Below are 17,106 nucleotides of genomic sequence, written 5' to 3'. Positions count from 1 at the left end.
CAACGCCTCCATCCACATCCTGCAGCATCTCTGATCCCATAATTGTGTCCAGGCCTGCTCACAAGGAACTCGAGCTGGGTTTGATTTCCCCTGACTCCTCTGCAGCCAGGCTTTTGTCTGGCACTGGAACCAGGAGCATCACCCCCAGATCAGCACTGGGGACGTTGTGTTGTCCCTCAGAGGAATAATTACAAACATCCAACCTCCCCTTTGGGCTGAAAGAGCCAAAATTGTGTCACTGGGGCTCCTGCTGCACACAAATGGGGCAACAGCCTGGTCTGGTGATTATGCCACATATTTCTGATGGATATTCACTGTTTTTACCCCATTCTGCTCCTCATTGTATCATCCTGGAGCCCCAAAAGGTGACAGGAATTGCAGGAGCCACCAAATATTTTGCTGCAACTCAGTGAGTGGCACAGGGAGGGAGGAGGATGCTCTGATGTCTCTCCCTGGACTCCCCACAGCCCTGAGCTCAGAGTCACTGCAGATTATTTATTATTTGGCTTTTTTTGGTGGTTTGGTTGATTGGTGTGGAACAGGGGGGTCTGAGGCCATCAACCACCCCCAGCCCAGCTCTGCAGCCCCTGATCCCCTCAGCCTGCGGGACACAACTTCAGAGCCACCCCCTCAGTGCACAGCATTTCACCAGCAAGCTGATTTCCAGCCCGATTTTTGGGATTTAAACGTCACTGAGTGAAGCAACAAAGCCGCCTGAGCAGGAAGCCGGGGCTGGACACGGCAGATCTGCTCTTTGGGCTCGACAGGAGCCACCCACCTCCTTTTCCAGCAGGGAGTATTTGCCCTTCTCCCGCCAGCCCACCAGTTTGTGCTGCCCAAAGGGGACACACCAGTGGGATGGAGGCCAGCAGGACCCCTGAGGTCTGAGGAGTGGATCCAGTGGGGCCATTCCAGAGGTTTTCCCTGTTTTCCATGCCGCCTCCGAGGCTGACACGGTTATTTAAGGAGCCTAAAAATAGCAGGGTCAAACCTCTCCTGCCCCTTCAGCATCCTCATCATCCCTTCTTGCATCTCCAGAGGATGCTTCCCTGTGGAACACACAGCCCCGTGCCTGCCTCACTCCTGGAAAAATAGCTGGAAGGGTTTTCTCCCCCCTTGGTTTTTTTTTTCATTTTCTCCCTTTTCCCCCCATTTTTTAACAGCCTCTTAACTGGGTGATGCCCCAAGCAGCCTCAGTTGGGGGTGTTGGAATTTCCCCCAGGAAAACCCTCTGGCTGCAGCCTGTTGCACAGGGAATCCAGGGAATTCAGGCTCCTGCAGACAAACTGGGGTGGGAATTGTTTCATTTGGTAAAAATAAAATCTCTTCAGAAAGAAGGGGAGAGCAAGAGGGGAATAGGAAAGAATTTGGTGCTCACTCCCTGCCCTGGGGTGTTGCCCCACTCTTACGAGCCCCACGAAAGCTGGGATCACCTGGAATTCCTGGTGGAATGTGTGGAATGGCAGGGAAGCAGCTGGGATGCAGCCAAGGTGACCTCCAGGAACACTGGGATCACCTGGAATTCCTGGTGGAATGTGTAGGACTGCAGGGAAGCAGCTGAGATGCAGCCAGGGTGACCTCCAGGAACACTGGGATCACCTGGAATTCCGGGTGGCACGGCAGGGAAGCAGCTGGGATGCAGCCAGGAGGGATCTGGCAGAGCATCCCGGGATGAGCAGCCCTGGCTGTGTCACACCAATCCTTTCACCTCCCGCTGCTCCGGCTGAGCCCGGGATGCTCCAGGGCAGCCGGGGCGGGCTCATCCCGCTGGGAATTGCTGCTCCTGACTCATGCGATTCGTGTGGGTGGCAGCAGGGATGGGAAAGAATCCGCTGCTATATTTAACCACAAATAATAGGAAGAGGTTGAGCTTTTGGGCCGAGTTGTAAATAACAGCGGGATGAAATCACGGCAGAAATCCACGCCTGGATCGTGGCAGCCTCCGGAGAACCGGCGTGACTAACAAGGAAAAATGTTGCTCCCTGGAAAACACAAAAAATTTCAAAATGAAAAAGGTTTTGGTTATTCCAGACCAACACGGGGCTCCTTCCAGCTGTGACAAATTGTCCTGTAGTGCCTTTTAGGATATTCCAGTCTTTCTGTGTCCAGCTGCTCCCACCCAGCCCTCTGTGGCCACTCAGCTCCTCCCTGGATCCCAGAGGGATTCCATATGGATGGTGTGGGATCAAGGCTTAATCCTGGAACCATTTTTAGGAGTTAAGATCATTCGATTCAAAGCAAAACCAGAAAATCATCCCTTACAGGAGGAGATGCTCATTGTTTGTAACACCAAAAGCCTCAGCCAAAGTCATGGCATGAGAGGGAGCCTTTCCATGGAGTCAAGGGATTAAAATCCTAATTATGAGGAATTATTGCAAAGGGCAAACCAGTCTAACCCAATCTTTCTAACGCTTCTGTTTAGCAGAAGGAATAAAGAATATTTTCAGTGTCACATGCGAGCTGGAAGCCTGACAACCCATTGGTATCAATATCATTACCCTGTAATATTATCTTATTGTTGATATTCCCACCTTTTATGTACTGGAGAAAAGAAAATTGTGTGAAATAAATAAATATTTTATACATGAAATACAGAAATAAATGTCGAATGGATAGTAATGAATAAATTCTATTTGTTTATTTGATTTGATTATTGCAGAAAGCACATTTCATTTCTGGAGGACACCCAAACGTGTTAACAGCCTGGGAAGGAGTCAGAGTTGTGCAGGAGGGTTTCAGCCTTTCTCTCTCACTTTCCCTGGTTTTTAAACAGCCCAACAGCAAATATTTGCTGGCAGTGGGGATTTCTGGGCTGTGAGGTAATGGCTGCTTGAGTTTTTTTACATCTGCAGAGTCATCTCCTCGGGTTTGGAGCCTTATTGCAGTTACAGATGTGCTTGAGAAAGGGGAGGCACTGGAGCTCAGCTTTGGGGTTTAATTCCAGCAGTTCAGAGCTTTCCCTGAGCCCTGCTCCGAGCTCCCTGCTGATGGAAGGGCTTCCTTAGGAGCTTCTCTGGAAGTTTTTACAGGAGTATCAAGAACTATTTTGTTCTATTAAGAACTATTTAAGAATTATTTTGGCCTTGGAGGAGATTCCCACCGGGCTGTGTGTGATTATCATGGAATCCTGGAATGGTTTGGGTTGGAAGGGACCTTAAAGCCCATCCTATTCCTCCCCTGCCATGGGCAGGGACACCTTCCACTATCCCAGGCTGCTCCAACCTGGCCTTGGACACTGCCAGGGATGTGGCAGCCACAGATTTTCTATCCAACCCCCAGTGCAGCATCAATTTGCACCATAATTCCTATAAAAACCTCAATTATCACAAGGTTTGGGTCTAAGGGTATTAAAATATCATTGAAGCTGAGAGTGCTGAGCTCATTCCTATCACATCCAAAGCTGTGCTTCCCTCCATCAATCCATGGGATTTTTCCAGCTCCCAAACACGTGAGGCTTTCAAAGTCTTCCTAAAAGACAAACCTCAGGTCATCAGGATGTTTATTCCTAAGTAGTTTTCCCATATTTGAGGGGAAAAACACCTCAAAGGGAGCTCAGACGTGAAGCATTGCTGTGCCAAGAGCATCTTCTGGAGCAGGTTCCCGTGGGGAAGAGTTTGGAGCTCCCCAAATGCCAACGGTCCCGGGGACAATCACTCCATCAAATGGTTATTTTGCCGTGTCAGCACTTTGGCACCACCTGGAAGATGTGGATGATCTTAATGATCTGCTGCTCCAAAGGGATCGATGGCCTTCTGCAGGGGTCATTTGCAGGATCAATAGTTGTCCACCCCCTGCAAAACTGGAGAAAATCAACTTGAAAGCTCCTTCCCAGAAACGGCTCCGGATTTTACCTGACTCCAGGGAGTCTCAAAGTGGGTTTCCTACAGATTTTGGGACGGGGCAGGCAGGATGTGGTCACTAATGATGGGTTTATTCCTGCTCACAACTCCTGGTCCTGCCCCAGTGCTCTGCTGTGCTTGGGGGACAGAGAAATTCCAGGTTGGATGGAGCTGGGAGCCACCTGCTCTAGTGGAAGGTGTCCCTGCCCATGGAATCCTGATGGAATCAGAGATCCCTGCCTGCCACCACACTCCCACTCTCCAGAGATTTCCAAAATGTGGCAGCTGCACCACCCCAAATCCCCTAAACCCACAGAGGATGCAGCCCCTACATCCACGGCCACCCCAGGATGAATCCTCTGGCCCTGATTCCTCATGAGCCCCTATTCCTGCATTTTCCCAAGCCAGGCATGGGGCTGCTGGGGCTGGGGCAGCTGGAGTGAGCAGAGGTGCATGCCAGGACTGGAATTCTTATTCCCTCTTGCACCCTGCTCCCTCCAGCCACGGTTTTCCTTGTCTGATGGGACACGGAGCTGCTCCTGAGCCACTGCTGCAGGCTGAGCACCAAAGCCCAGCTCACGGCACACAGGGCCAGCCAAAACGTTGGCTTTAACAAGCTATCAACAGGATTTAATATTTCATGGAGCTCTGAGGGAGCCACAGCTGGTCAGAACTGCTGTTAAAAGGCTGAGCTCTATTAACGGCCGGGCGGCTTCGCCAGGCGCCTGCTGTTTACTCACAATTGGCCTTCAAAACACCACATCAGTTATTGTCAGGTCTGGAGGGAATGTGGCCTCTGGAGCTGCTGCTGGAGCTGCTGCAGAGCACCCCAAATCCTGCTGGCCACGGGCAGGGACGAGTCCCCAAAGCAAAGGGTCCCCTCTGTGCGAGGCGGCTGCTCCAGCAGCTCGGTCCTAAAGCAGCTGGGGCTGCACCCACTGCTGGCACCCTCCTGCCCTCTTTTCCCAGCCCCAGCCCCCTTCTGCAGGGAGAAATGCCCCAAAAGTGAGGAAACAGGTGCAGAACAAATCCCTGAAATGCAGGGAGAAACCGCAGTTTCTCCTCGTTCGCCAGAAGCCCAGCACCACCAACCTTTCCTTCCTCAAACTCTGCATCACAGCTGAGAACTTGTCCCCTCCTTTTTTCGTCCTGAGCACTCCAAAATGTGTAATAGATACAATTACCCAAAACTGGGGCTGACAGCAGGGGGATGGCTTGCAGCTACCAGCAGTGAAATCATCACCAGGCGAGTAAACAGGACAAAGGAAACAAATTTACTCCACGTGATGGTCACGTAGGTGGGTCAGCAGCCGCCTATCAGATCTGGCAGGGTCACCTAAAAGGAAACCAAGCAGAAAAGGTCTGGTCAGCTTTTGCCATGTTTTATGTTAGTCAGTTTTTCCATGACTGGATGAGAGCTCCCTCTCCTCTCCCTTTTGCTGGAGTTTTGCAATTGAGCTGAAGGTAATCAACAAAGCACACAGATGAGGGGCTGTGGTCACGGGGGTGGATTGGGACACCAGGAATGTCACTGCTGGGTGACACAGGGACCTGTGAAAAAAGCTTAATGGCAGGAATAAAAACCAACCTGCACAGGGCCCCAGTCTGTCACTGCCCAGTCTGACACCGCTGCTGGCCTTTCTAAGCTGCAAAATCAGTGGTGGGCCCTGCACCTCGAGTTGCTCAGAGCTCAGGTATCCTCAGGTACCCTCCTGCCCTTGGCTCCTGCTCATCCCTGCACCCTCAGGTTCACTCTCACACCCTTGGCTCCTGCTCATCCCTGCACCCTCAGGTTCACTCTCACATCCTTGGCTCCTGCTCATCCCTGCACCCTCAGGTTCACTCTCACATCCTTGGCTCCTGCTCATCCCTGCACCCTCAGGTTCACTCTCACATCCTTGGCTCCTGCTCATCCCTGCACCCTCAGGTTCACTCTCACATCCTTGGCTCCTGCTCGTCCCTGCATCCCCGCGTTCCTCCCCGCTCCCGGGTACCGCTGACCCCCGTGCCCTCACGCACAGGTTACCCCTGCCAGGGCCCCCGCCCCACGCGGGGCTCAGCGCTAAGCTCGGGGCACATCCAGCCACCAGCTCGGTGGCGGGGCCATCCCGCGCTGACCCCGCCGGGTGAGGCCGCGCCTGGCCGCGTGCCCCGGCCCCATTAGGCCGTGAAGCGCCGCCAAATGGCCCCATCAATATTTGATGCGGATCGAGCCCGCCGGGCGCGGATAAAGCGCGGCGCTGCCGGCGGCGAGGCGCGCAGCGGGGATGGCGGGCGGCCGGGACGGGCCGGGGCCGTGCGGCCGGGACGGCTGCGGCGGGGCGGGGGTCGCTCCGGGGGCGGTGGCGGGGCCCCCGTGGGTGCCGCGGGCGCGGTGGCTGGCGCGGAGGCTGGCGGCGCTGCTGGTGCTGCTGGCGCTGGTGGCCGCCGGTTGTGCCCTCCGCCGCCGCGCCTGCTCCGCGCCCCGCCGCGCCCGGCCCCCGCCCCGCCGCGCCCCGCCCGCGGCCCCGGGCACCGCGGGCACCGCGGGCACCGCCACCCCGCCGGGCCCGGCCGTGGAGCTGCCGCAGCTGCCCAGCTACGAGGAGGTGAAGCACCTGCCCAGCTACGAGGAGGCGCAGCGCTGCCGGCCCGCGGAACGGGGCGCGGCCGCGGGGATCCAGGGGTGAGTCCTCCGCGCCCAGCCCCGCTGCGCAGCGCGGGCACCGCACTGATGGACGCGGCGGGACCCGCGGGACGGGGTCATCCTCCGGACCTCGGGAGAGACAGCGGACAGCCCCAGGTGTCCCAGGCGGGATGCGACGCCAGGAACCGGCAGCGTTCCATGGTGGGACAATGGGGATCCCCGGGAAGGCTCCACACCGCAGGGTGACCTGCTGGACACCCGGCTCTGCAAGGGGACGTGTCAGGGGCCACGGGGATTTTCGGGAAGGCTCCACACCACAGGATGACTTCCTGGACACCCGGCTCTGCAAAGGGACCTGCCAGGGACAATGGGGATCCCCGGGAAGGCTCCACACCGCTGGACATCTGGCGCTGCAGAAGGGACCTGCGGAATTCCTGGGGACCGTGGAGGGATGGGACACGCTGCCTGGGAAGCAGGGACCCACTGGGACAGCCTGCAGGACACCAGGGCGCCTCACAGGGACGTGGCACAGTCCTGGAAGGACTTCCAGAAGGAAGGTGACTTGGGGACATCACCTCCAGTAGGAGGACGTGGAGTGATGGGAAGAGCTGGCTGCAGTTTGCCGCAGCATTCCCAGCTGCCCTCAGCTGGGCTCCTGCTCGCCGGGAGTTTTGGGATTGCTCAGCTGTGGGACTGTGCTGCGAGGACATAACTGGGTGATCCTCAACCCTGCCATACCCACGGGTGCCAGGGGGAGGTTTTGGGACAGCCAGACCAGGCTGTGCTCCCTGGCACTCTGCAGTGGGTGTACGGAGTGCGCAGCAGGGGAAGGAGGGAACCCTTCCAAATCCTAATAAAATATCAGCACCTCCTGCTACCATGGCTCTTATTCACTGAGGGGACCTGGGACCCCTCCTGCTCTAAGGGAAATAAATGTCACAGCTGCCACAGCTCCTGGGAAACCTTCCACAAACAAGGCAAACACCAAACCCCAAGGAAAGGCAGAAACAACCTCCATCCACCCTTGAATACCTGAACAAGCTGGGAGTGCCTCATTTACTCCTAAATTCTCCCTACAGCATCACCACGAGCTCATCCCACCTCTCCTGACAATTGGTCTGTGCCCAAAGCTTTCATAAAATACCTTTTTTTTCCTTTCCTAGCCTGACTTTAGCAGGTGGAACTGAGGATCTGGTCAGTGCAGGAGCTGCAGCCATGAGCCCTGTCGTTTATCTCTTTGGAAGGTGTCTCCAATGCCAAAGAAAACCTGCAGGTTTATTTAAAACAGAGATTAGAGCACTTCCAACTGCAGGGCTCCAACTACCACAGTTGTTTCTTTATATAAAGTAAAAAAGTTCTTGCAGATCCTTCAGGAAAAACACAGAAATAATTATTTTATTTTTTGTACAACCAAGCTCTGTGCAGACAGAACTCATCCCTCTCCTTCCCTGAAGGTACCAGACCATCCTATTTTTCCCAACTTTACAGCAGGGCAAAGGCACCTGAACTAAAATTAACAGGTTAAATTCCAATATTGGAAATTTTATAGCACAGGGCGACCCCTGACTGATTTGGATTGATAAACTTTGGAAATAGAGATTCTTACATTTGATCAATTCATAAAAACCTTTTTTCTACCTGGCTCTTCCCCATCCCCTGCAGAGTAAAATATCATTTCTGTTATCATGAAAATGAAGAAATGGAGGTCTTAAAATTTCTATGTTTAATAAAAAACCATGTAAAAACCAATGTAAAAGACGTATGTATAATACAAACAGTAAATTGCTTCTCTCCAACCTCCCCCATCTGTAGGCAATACAAACTTTATACAAATATACATTAAAATTTCAGAATTAAATTTTAGAAAGCTTCAAGCTTTTCCATTATTGCTTATTTATAATTTTGACTATTCTGGAGTGAATAAGGCAACAATCACCAGTTTTTTCTACAGGAAATGGTTCCACATAATCTGTAAAATCAAATTTTCATGTCAGATGATTCAAACCTTCCTCCTGTTCCAGTCCCAAAGGGTAAAATCCCACAGACAAACCCAGATCTCAAAGTTTTACCGCCTTAAATACCAGAAAACAAAGTATTTTTAAAATTTTTTCCTCTGAGCTATTACAAATATGCAGTTGGTTTTTAAACACCCACCTGACCTTTTACTTCTACCTCACTTGAGGACTTTATTTTTCACTTAAAGATGCATTTTTCCACCTCCCTTTTTATAATCAGAGAGGATTTACTGTGGTCAAGGTTAAATGAAGTGAACGAACAAAACTCCCCACCCTGCAATGTCAAAATCTGGATTATATTTGGGTATTGATCCATCACAACAGCACCTAAAAAACTGAATATTAATCATGTTAATTCATCTCTGTTTCTTAAATTGGGTTATGATGGTTTAAATGAAGCAGTCAGTAATTAAATAAGAGGTATTGCTTTTTAAAAGAGGGTTTTCAAATAATTTCTTGTTCTGGGCAATAATGTAACCAAAATATACCTGAAACATCTGTATCCTCCTGCTATTTTTTTTTTTTACTTAATACTGAAAATAACTGAAAGGAGGTACAAATTTAATCCAGAACTTTGGAATCCCAGACCAACCAGCTCAATATTACCTTGGCATGGACAGATGGCACTTTCCTTGGAATTACAATCTCTAAAACCCCTGCCATAATCCCAGAAAAGCCATATAAGATAACGTCTTCTCCTGAGAATATTCTGAAATTCAGATTTCATACCCAGGGTCATAACTGTATTTAGAACCTGGTGAAAACAAAGAATAAAAGTGCATTTCCAAAATATTTTGCTTTGTTTTCTATTGAACATGAGCATGCTCAGGACTGGATGCCTGTGATAAAAAATGGAATTAAACACCTTTCCCATCACCTCCAAATGTAATTAAAACACCCCAAATATTCTTTTTTCAGCAGTCAGTGGAGATCACCACATGCAACAGCTCTCAGATATGTTAAAAACCTCCACATTTATTCGGTTTTGTTAAGAAATTTATGCAAGAAAAGGTCACACAATGATCCACAAATTCGCTGTATGTACAGCTATTTAAGGTTTTGCTGGTAACATTTGAAAGATACATAATATATCTTGTCAGTGCTGAATAATCTGTTAATATATTTATAACACGAAGAGAATGCAGCCAGTTTTGGATGTGAAACAAAGAAAAATGTATCCTGATGAAATAACACAAATACAAAAAAAAAAAATATTTACAAATCAAGCGCTTAGGGCAGAAAAAAATACATGAAATACTCTCTTATTTTAAATATTCTTGTCAGTTTTACATGTCACATGCTACAAATGCTGTTTGTTACTTCCAACAACCCTGAAAGCACATTCCAAAGTATTTTAAACAGGAAAATACCCTTTTACTGCTGAATGCTTTGCTCAGTGACAAACCTGAGCTGCTGAAATCATCTATTAAAGAACTTGCTGGTACATCCTAACAGAAATATGTCTTACCACAGCTGTGAGGGAAATATTTGTACTTTAGAGGCTCAAGCTCCTCTTTTTATCTTACATTTTCAGCACTTCCACTTTGCTTCATTTGTTTTAGGGCAATTTAAATGAGTCTGGAGAGGCCCCTGAGGCTGCAGAAAGAACCAAGCTGCTTAACTTGGTGCTTAAATGGGGACTTCATGAGAGGCAACCCAGGTTAAAGAATATCAGTGGCAACGAAAATTTAAAAGCCACAAAGACAGAGACAGTGAATTCCCTTTTTTTCTCAGACATGTAGCACTCACTGGCACCAGACTATAAACCCAGCTCAAAATGAAAGTAAATAATTCATTCTGTTTGTCACCCAACGCTTAAAATCTACAGAAATTCTCACTCCTGTGGCCCACAAAATGTTTGCTGTGGCTTTTTTTTTCACATTTGTCAGAACAAGCCAGTACCGAATATTGAAGCAGCACTTTAAAGGTGTCCAAAATGTCAATTACTGCTGCACAGTTACACTGGTTCTCACTGCAGGACTGGCTGCTGCTCGTTCTCTTTCTTTAGCAATTTCCATCTCTATTTTGGCTTTGATTTTATTCCAATCCACTTCCAGCTGTAAGAACAGAAAAATTAAATACACAGAGCTCAACATCAGAGGGAAAGAGGTCAGTTATTCAACTTGAAAATACAATTATAAAGTGTTGAGCACACAAACTCCTGAAAGAGACGAAGGCACAGCTGAGTTCTAACTGAGCTTCCACCTTCAAAATAAACCAAGCCTGAGGTATTTTAATAAATCCCACCACATCTCAATGTGTCTGGCAGTGTAACACAAAAATAACCTGCTTCTAATTCAATACCATGACATCAGTGTCCTGCTACTGAAAATTTAGCCCTGTGTCAATAATTTATGAGTGGTGTCTCCTCCAAGGAAGCTGATAGGATATTAAACCAGTTATCTGCTCAAACAGAAATCAGATTCCTGCTTGGAACTGCCCTTCTCCATCAATAAATGTTTTAGTTTCGCTTTGGCATTTCTCCAGCTGCAGAGAATTGGCATTTTCTGGCTGTGTTTTGTGTCAGTGAAAGCTCAGACAATAGATACAGCACAGTATCACAGTACAAATGTGGGTACAAGAGTTGTCTCTTCCCAAAAATGTGTGACAAGGAAAAAAAGGGATCATGGTGCATTTGATGACCATAAAAACACATCCAAAAATGAAACTGTGCAGTTCAGTTTATTGCTGGAGAATTAACACTGTCAAAGGTGGGATGGGAGAAGAATTTCAAGGGCTGCACAGGGAATTCTCCTCTGTAATTAAGTCACGGGATAACAGGCAAGATTCTCTAAGAGGGAAAGTGAAACTGCAATACCCAGGTTCTCAGGTGACAATATAATAATAATTCCTCAATTCCAGAGGCACTTACTGGGTCCAGGATTCCCAGGATATGTGCAAGGTATTAAGAACCTGATATGTAAAATAAAACACACTTCTAGATCCTGTCTGGCTGCAGAAAAGAGAGGAAAAAAACTCTTCATTTAAGCCTGAAGAGGTTTTAGGTTGTGAGAGAGAAACTGAGATCCTTTCTTAAGTCTGAGACAGAACAGCAGCACAAAATCTTGCTTTTCTTTTCAAGTTTCTTCTGATTTGCTTTATGAATCTGGCAGGTTGCATTAAGAATTTAATTACAGCTTAAAATTCACATTATGTAGATCCTTCCTACTCTCAGATCCAGCAAAGACCTCCAGCACCTGGATGTGGAAAAGGACTCTTTCCCTCTGGAAATCTCCTGAGTGAGACCCAAATCTCAAGACTGAGTAAGGTGAAAAATCATCCTGCTCACACCTTGTCACTGCCAAGGTGGAATTCCTTAGGAATCTTTCCAGAATCTACAGCTTTCTCAAGGATTTAAAGAAAATCAGGATTATCTACAATGTCTATCAGAAGCACCAGGGGATTTACATGATTTTTGCTCTATCATGGGTTTTATAGAACACACACTTCCTGCACAGCAGCTGGAAAAGCTGCAGGGTAAGAATGCTTGGAATCTGTCCTTTATTTTTCTGTATTTTCCAGGTAAATTACTGCAGAGTGGTTCATTAGGGCAGACTTTCGTTTAGGAAATGAGAATCCTTAAAAGTGCTAAGAGCTAATGACTTCCATTAGGAATTCAGCTTTATTCAAAGTGAAACGGGCAGTGTCCAATTAAAGGATGTGAATTCCCAGCTCAGGTGTTCCCTGATCCATCAGCTGCAGTGGATAAAAGGATTTCACACAAAGGAAAGGTCTCTTTTGATAATTTCACCCTGAGAATGCTGAGGAATAAGGAGGGGAAAAGCAGGAAGGACTTGAGGGCTGCTGAGGGGAATTGCACACGTGGGTGCCTCTCCTGAGGGAAATGTGTGGCAATACTCCAATGGAATCCAAGATCCAGCTTCTGAACTTTAGGATGTGCCCTCAGCCTTCAGGATCTGTTAAATACTAATAAATTGATTTCCTGATGATGCAGAGGGTTTCCAATAAGTGTATCTTGAACTGTTTATCATATTTATCAGAATGGTTTGTAGTTCACTTCATAAACATCCAGATACCTTCAAAGTTTGCTGTTGTTTCTATCCATAAAATGCCACAAAAATGTTGGAGATGTTTAAGAGAGACACACTGAACCATGGTGAGGTTTAGCTCCCTGTTTTATAGAAAACAACTGTGCCTTCACTGGTGTGATCTTCACCAGATATTAAATATATATATTAAACATATATATTGTGAATCTTTGCCTTCAAATACAACACATGTCCAGCTATTCCTGGCCCAGCAGCCCCACATCACGCCAGCAGCTGTAAAAATGTCACATTTATGTGCACATTTGAACCACAGAAGGAAAACAGAGGTGCAAATCCATCCCACCCTCCCCAATTTGCCACAGAGCTCATTCTGAAGCAGCAGGAACAATCCTGAGGGATACTTACACCTTCTGCATACTGCAAAAATCTTTGGTTGGTTTCTTTTTTCCCAAAATCCTCCAAGAACTTCTGTCTGTAAGCCAGGACCGTGTCCACGTGTGTCCTGTGCTTCACTGCAAGATCCAGGGCTCTGGAATAAAGCAGGAATGGCTTGGTCAGGCTGGGGAGATGCTCTGGCACAGCCACAACCACCAAGGTTCTGCAGATACTCTGAGGGTGAGGGCAGGGATCCCAAATCCAAGCAGTTCCACATTAGGATCAGCAGGTTAAAAGCAGCCAGTGATGAAAAATACCCAACAGTTATTTCCACTGACAACCTCATCACATCATCATTACTTTGACCACAGGAGGCTTTTTATTCCAAGGAAATGCAGAATATTTGAGAGCTTAGCACAAGGGGCAAAAATAATAATGCTTAATTACTTTTTTGTAGTCAAAAATAGGTTCTGAACACTCATAATACACATTTATGGCATATTCTATATAATATTTACAAATATTGTATAGGTGGGAAAGATTAGACACTGGATTAATTTAATTCATTATTCACATCTGGTTTCTCCTCAATGGCTTAAGAACACTGATATTTGATATACAGAGAGTTTTTAGATGATATATAGAATAAAAGAATATCCTTTTACTAATATCCAGCTTAAACCTCCCCTGACACAGCTTCATAACAAAGCAACAATCACAGATATGTGGGGGAAAATCAACCTTTTGCCTGAATATATGAATATAATAGCAGAGAAATTAGGAGTGAACAGCTCAGAGGATTCTGTCAGAAAACGTGGGGGTTGGTTTTGTTTAAAGGAGAAATTCCTCCTTTGTTTTCTCAGCCCTAATTCATATTTTCTCCACCTACACAATGCTGGGAGCCTGAGTAGCCACAGCTCTATTTTTAGCAACAAGACACTTCAAACCAGCCCAAATTCCACAGCCAGTCTGGGGCATCACTGAGGACTTCTCTGTGCTAACAGTGATGAGAAAGCAAAATGTTATTTCAAAATGCTTCCAGGAAGATTTTGGGCTTTTATCACCAAATATTTGTATTTTCTAAATATGACACAAAAATGCTGCTTTTTTTTTTGGTTGTTCTCAGGCTATGATTTAATTCATTTTCTTTTTTTTCCAAGTCGTGGGTGATTAAAAGATAAAAAAATGAGTCAGCAATAAAACAACTGATTGAAATAATCAGGAAAACATATTGTAATGGGAAAAAATCCTACCTCTCCCAGTTGTAAAGGTTAATGTTGACTTGAATAGCTTGGTAAACCAGGCCTGACTGAAGCAGGAGGGTTTCAGCCTCCTGGGTGCTCCCACTGAACAGCAGCATGTGAGCCATCCTGGATTCCTTGGATGGCAGATCCTTGATGGAATTGATGTACTGCACTTTGTCAATCTGCTCAGGGGCAGGACAGCAAGGAAATTAATTCATGAACTTGGTTTTGCAACAATTTAATTGGGATTCAAGTGCATTTTCTTACCTCCCCAATTGCTGCATAGGCAATTTCAGCTGTGGTCATGTCCTTGTTGGCCACTGCCATGGCAGCCAAACAAGCCCACAGGGTCTGATCCTGAAATTCAAAATACAAACAACTTTTAAACCTCCAAATATTTATTTATCATGCTACACAACGACTCCTCAAAGCAACTGCACAAGGCCTGGAAATTATGGGTAATAATACATTTCTCTGTGTGCCATTTATGGCACTGTGATCTAAGTCTCTTATTAGGAAATTATTAATTATTTCTCAGAACTAGGAACTAGAAAAACTTAATGGTAATAATAATATTACATTTTTCAATTATAATTTTTATTACTTCTATTGTTTCTGTGAGGTTTTTTTTGGGTTTTTTTTACACAGCCTTGAGGAAACCCCACAAATTCAGAACCCAGGAAGACCCTAAATGACATTTTGATGGATTTTCAAGTGACAACTTTAGGACAATGACACCCTAATAAACCATATTTAAGCACAGTTTAAACTACCACATCTAAAACTCTATTCAGACAGGAAAAAGGTAACTTTTGACTGTTTAGTTCATGTGGACTGCAGGAATTAAATGGGTCTTAATATTTTTGTTGAGTGTGCTCAATAGCGAATCTGGAAATAAAGGCTTTGCCCTGTGAAGGTTTTTGGAAGGATCACTCTTGATTTAAATCAGAATTGACACCTACACTGAGGATGTTCTAAACCCATTCCCGTATTTCCCAACTGATTTTTCCATGACTCAGGACAAACCCTCCTGCAGGCAGCCCATAATTTGGGAGGATTAAGATTGTTCAGAGAATCAAAAGCTCAGAAAATCTGTGTCCCCTTCTATTCCCACTTCCCTTTTATTTAGAAAATCAGGTGATAAATGCTGAAAACTCAGCCTGAAATTATCCAGGAGATGAAGTTTCTATGAGTTGTTCCTTGATAGGTTTTGCTGCTTTTTTCCCCCACAGAAATATGACCCATTTTGTTATTCCTGAGTGGAAATACTTTCTACAGTCTACTTGGGAATACTAAAATCAAAATATCCTGACTTGGATGCTTAAATCAGGTGATGTGGACACTAAAAATAAAGATTCTGTTACAATTAATTATAATAATACATCCCAAATTATCTGGATGTGCATTGTTTTAATAATTCAGTGACACAAATACCTGAAATACACATTTAAGGTCATGACAAAAGTGCTAAACTTTTCTAGGAATAAATGGGAATGAGGATTTGAAGCGATTTTGTTGTTTTAAAGACTACCACACTCACCTCATCTGTTGCTGTTGTCTAAATAAATACAAAAGAAAGCAATGGAAAAGGAAAAAAAATAAAAAGAAGTGAAATGAAATATGGAAAATAACAGGTAATTGTGGGAATGTCACTTTTAATTGGTTATATTAAGGCCCAGACCTGAAAACTTAAGCCTAGAACTAAATTCTGTGAGCATCTCTGTTCAATCCTGCTGGATTTTGGTGTGACTAAAAATAAGAATTGTTATTTATCATGAAAGTTATGAAATTATTATGTTATGGAATTAAGAAAACCACATCATTTTCCACGAGCAGCCAAAAAAGTGAGTGACAAAGCAGGCTGGAAATGAGATGTAGCATTTGATATGGAGAGATCACTACAAAAGGACACTTAAAACCATAAATATCCCATGGAATGGTACCAGAATATTCCCAAAAATCAGCTGTACCTTGACAAAGCGACAGAGTCTGACCCCATCTTCCCACCTGGAAGCGCTGACATAGTCATGGAGAATTGCAGGGTAAGGGGAGATGTGGAGATGGACAAGGGACCCATCTGCTCTCCTAATTGTGATCTGATTCCCCACAAAACTCACAATCTGGGAGTTTTTGCTGAATTCACTGTGTGGAGAAAGAAAAAGAAGTTAATACTCATTTGTTTTTACAGGGAAGAATTTACCACGAATTCTTTGTGACCTAATATTTTGTTACTTTTAATGTCGAACGTAATTTAACCAAATACTTGCTGTTTGTTTTTTACAAAAAACTGAGGCAATATTTCATGAGAAAGAACTTAAATTTTGCTTTTCCATCAAGATGCTGCTCTACTTTCGAACCCCACATCATCATTTCAACCCTGAGCTTTATAATTTTCCTTATAAAACACTTTTGCCTCATTTCCTAATCAAGAAACAGGAGAATTTCAAAAAGTTGCAAGCCCAGCTTTTACTTCTCCTGACCACAATTTGTTAAGGAAGGAGGAAAATAGTTAAATCGTATTTGGATTAAAAAGGATTTCTTACCTGGCATCTTTTTCATAGAGAGTTTTTGGGAGAAGATCTTTATCCACATAGACTGTGTTGGGATAATACCAGACTGTGAACCTGGAATCCTGAATCCCACACAGGATGTTGGATGTGTCATTCCAGGCCAAGCTTTGCACCATTGTCCCTTCATTTACAGACAAGAAATAATGGACATTGCCATGAGAAACTTCAAAATAAAGGGAATTCTCAAAGGGGGCTTATTCATCCTTTTGGGTTGTTTCTCGAAGGTTTTAACCTCAAGTTTGTAACATTTTAACTGCTGCTTTACATTGAACTGACAGAAAAATTATCAGAATTTAGATAAAATGTACTGAAATTGTTTCTAGCTCTATCATATAAAAGCCACAGGTTTTTTTTCAAGTTCAATTTCACTATTAATTAAGCAAAATGTTGTCTCTTGCATTAGATAAAAATCTGTTTCCCTGCCAGC

General features: G+C 45.5%; 1 protein-coding gene across 3 annotated transcripts in view; it reads right to left on the bottom strand.

Annotated features, from left to right (window-relative positions):
• Positions 1-8,171: 8,171 nt before the first annotated feature.
• The window catches only part of IFT80 (intraflagellar transport 80), a 32,528-nt gene continuing 23,593 nt past the window's right edge, over positions 8,172-17,106 (bottom strand). For 2 of the 3 annotated variants that reach the window (XM_048314526.1, XM_048314527.1), the window contains exons 15-21: positions 16,653-16,800; positions 16,080-16,251; positions 15,650-15,667; positions 14,377-14,466; positions 14,119-14,291; positions 12,896-13,019; positions 8,172-10,537 (exon numbers count right to left, since the gene is read on the bottom strand). In XM_048314526.1, the coding sequence (XP_048170483.1) occupies positions 10,424-10,537; positions 12,896-13,019; positions 14,119-14,291; positions 14,377-14,466; positions 15,650-15,667; positions 16,080-16,251; positions 16,653-16,800 (839 nt within the window). In that variant the 3' untranslated portion in view covers positions 8,172-10,423. The remainder of the gene's footprint in view (positions 10,538-12,895; positions 13,020-14,118; positions 14,292-14,376; positions 14,467-15,649; positions 15,668-16,079; positions 16,252-16,652; positions 16,801-17,106) is intronic. The other variant, XM_048314528.1, reaches the window with a different exon arrangement.

Source organism: Corvus hawaiiensis, chromosome 10 (genome assembly GCF_020740725.1).
Source record: "Corvus hawaiiensis isolate bCorHaw1 chromosome 10, bCorHaw1.pri.cur, whole genome shotgun sequence".
In the NCBI taxonomy this organism is placed as follows: Eukaryota; Metazoa; Chordata; class Aves; order Passeriformes; family Corvidae; genus Corvus; species Corvus hawaiiensis.
Note: the sequence above shows the minus strand (reverse complement) of the source record. Positions and strands in the feature narration are given on the sequence as shown.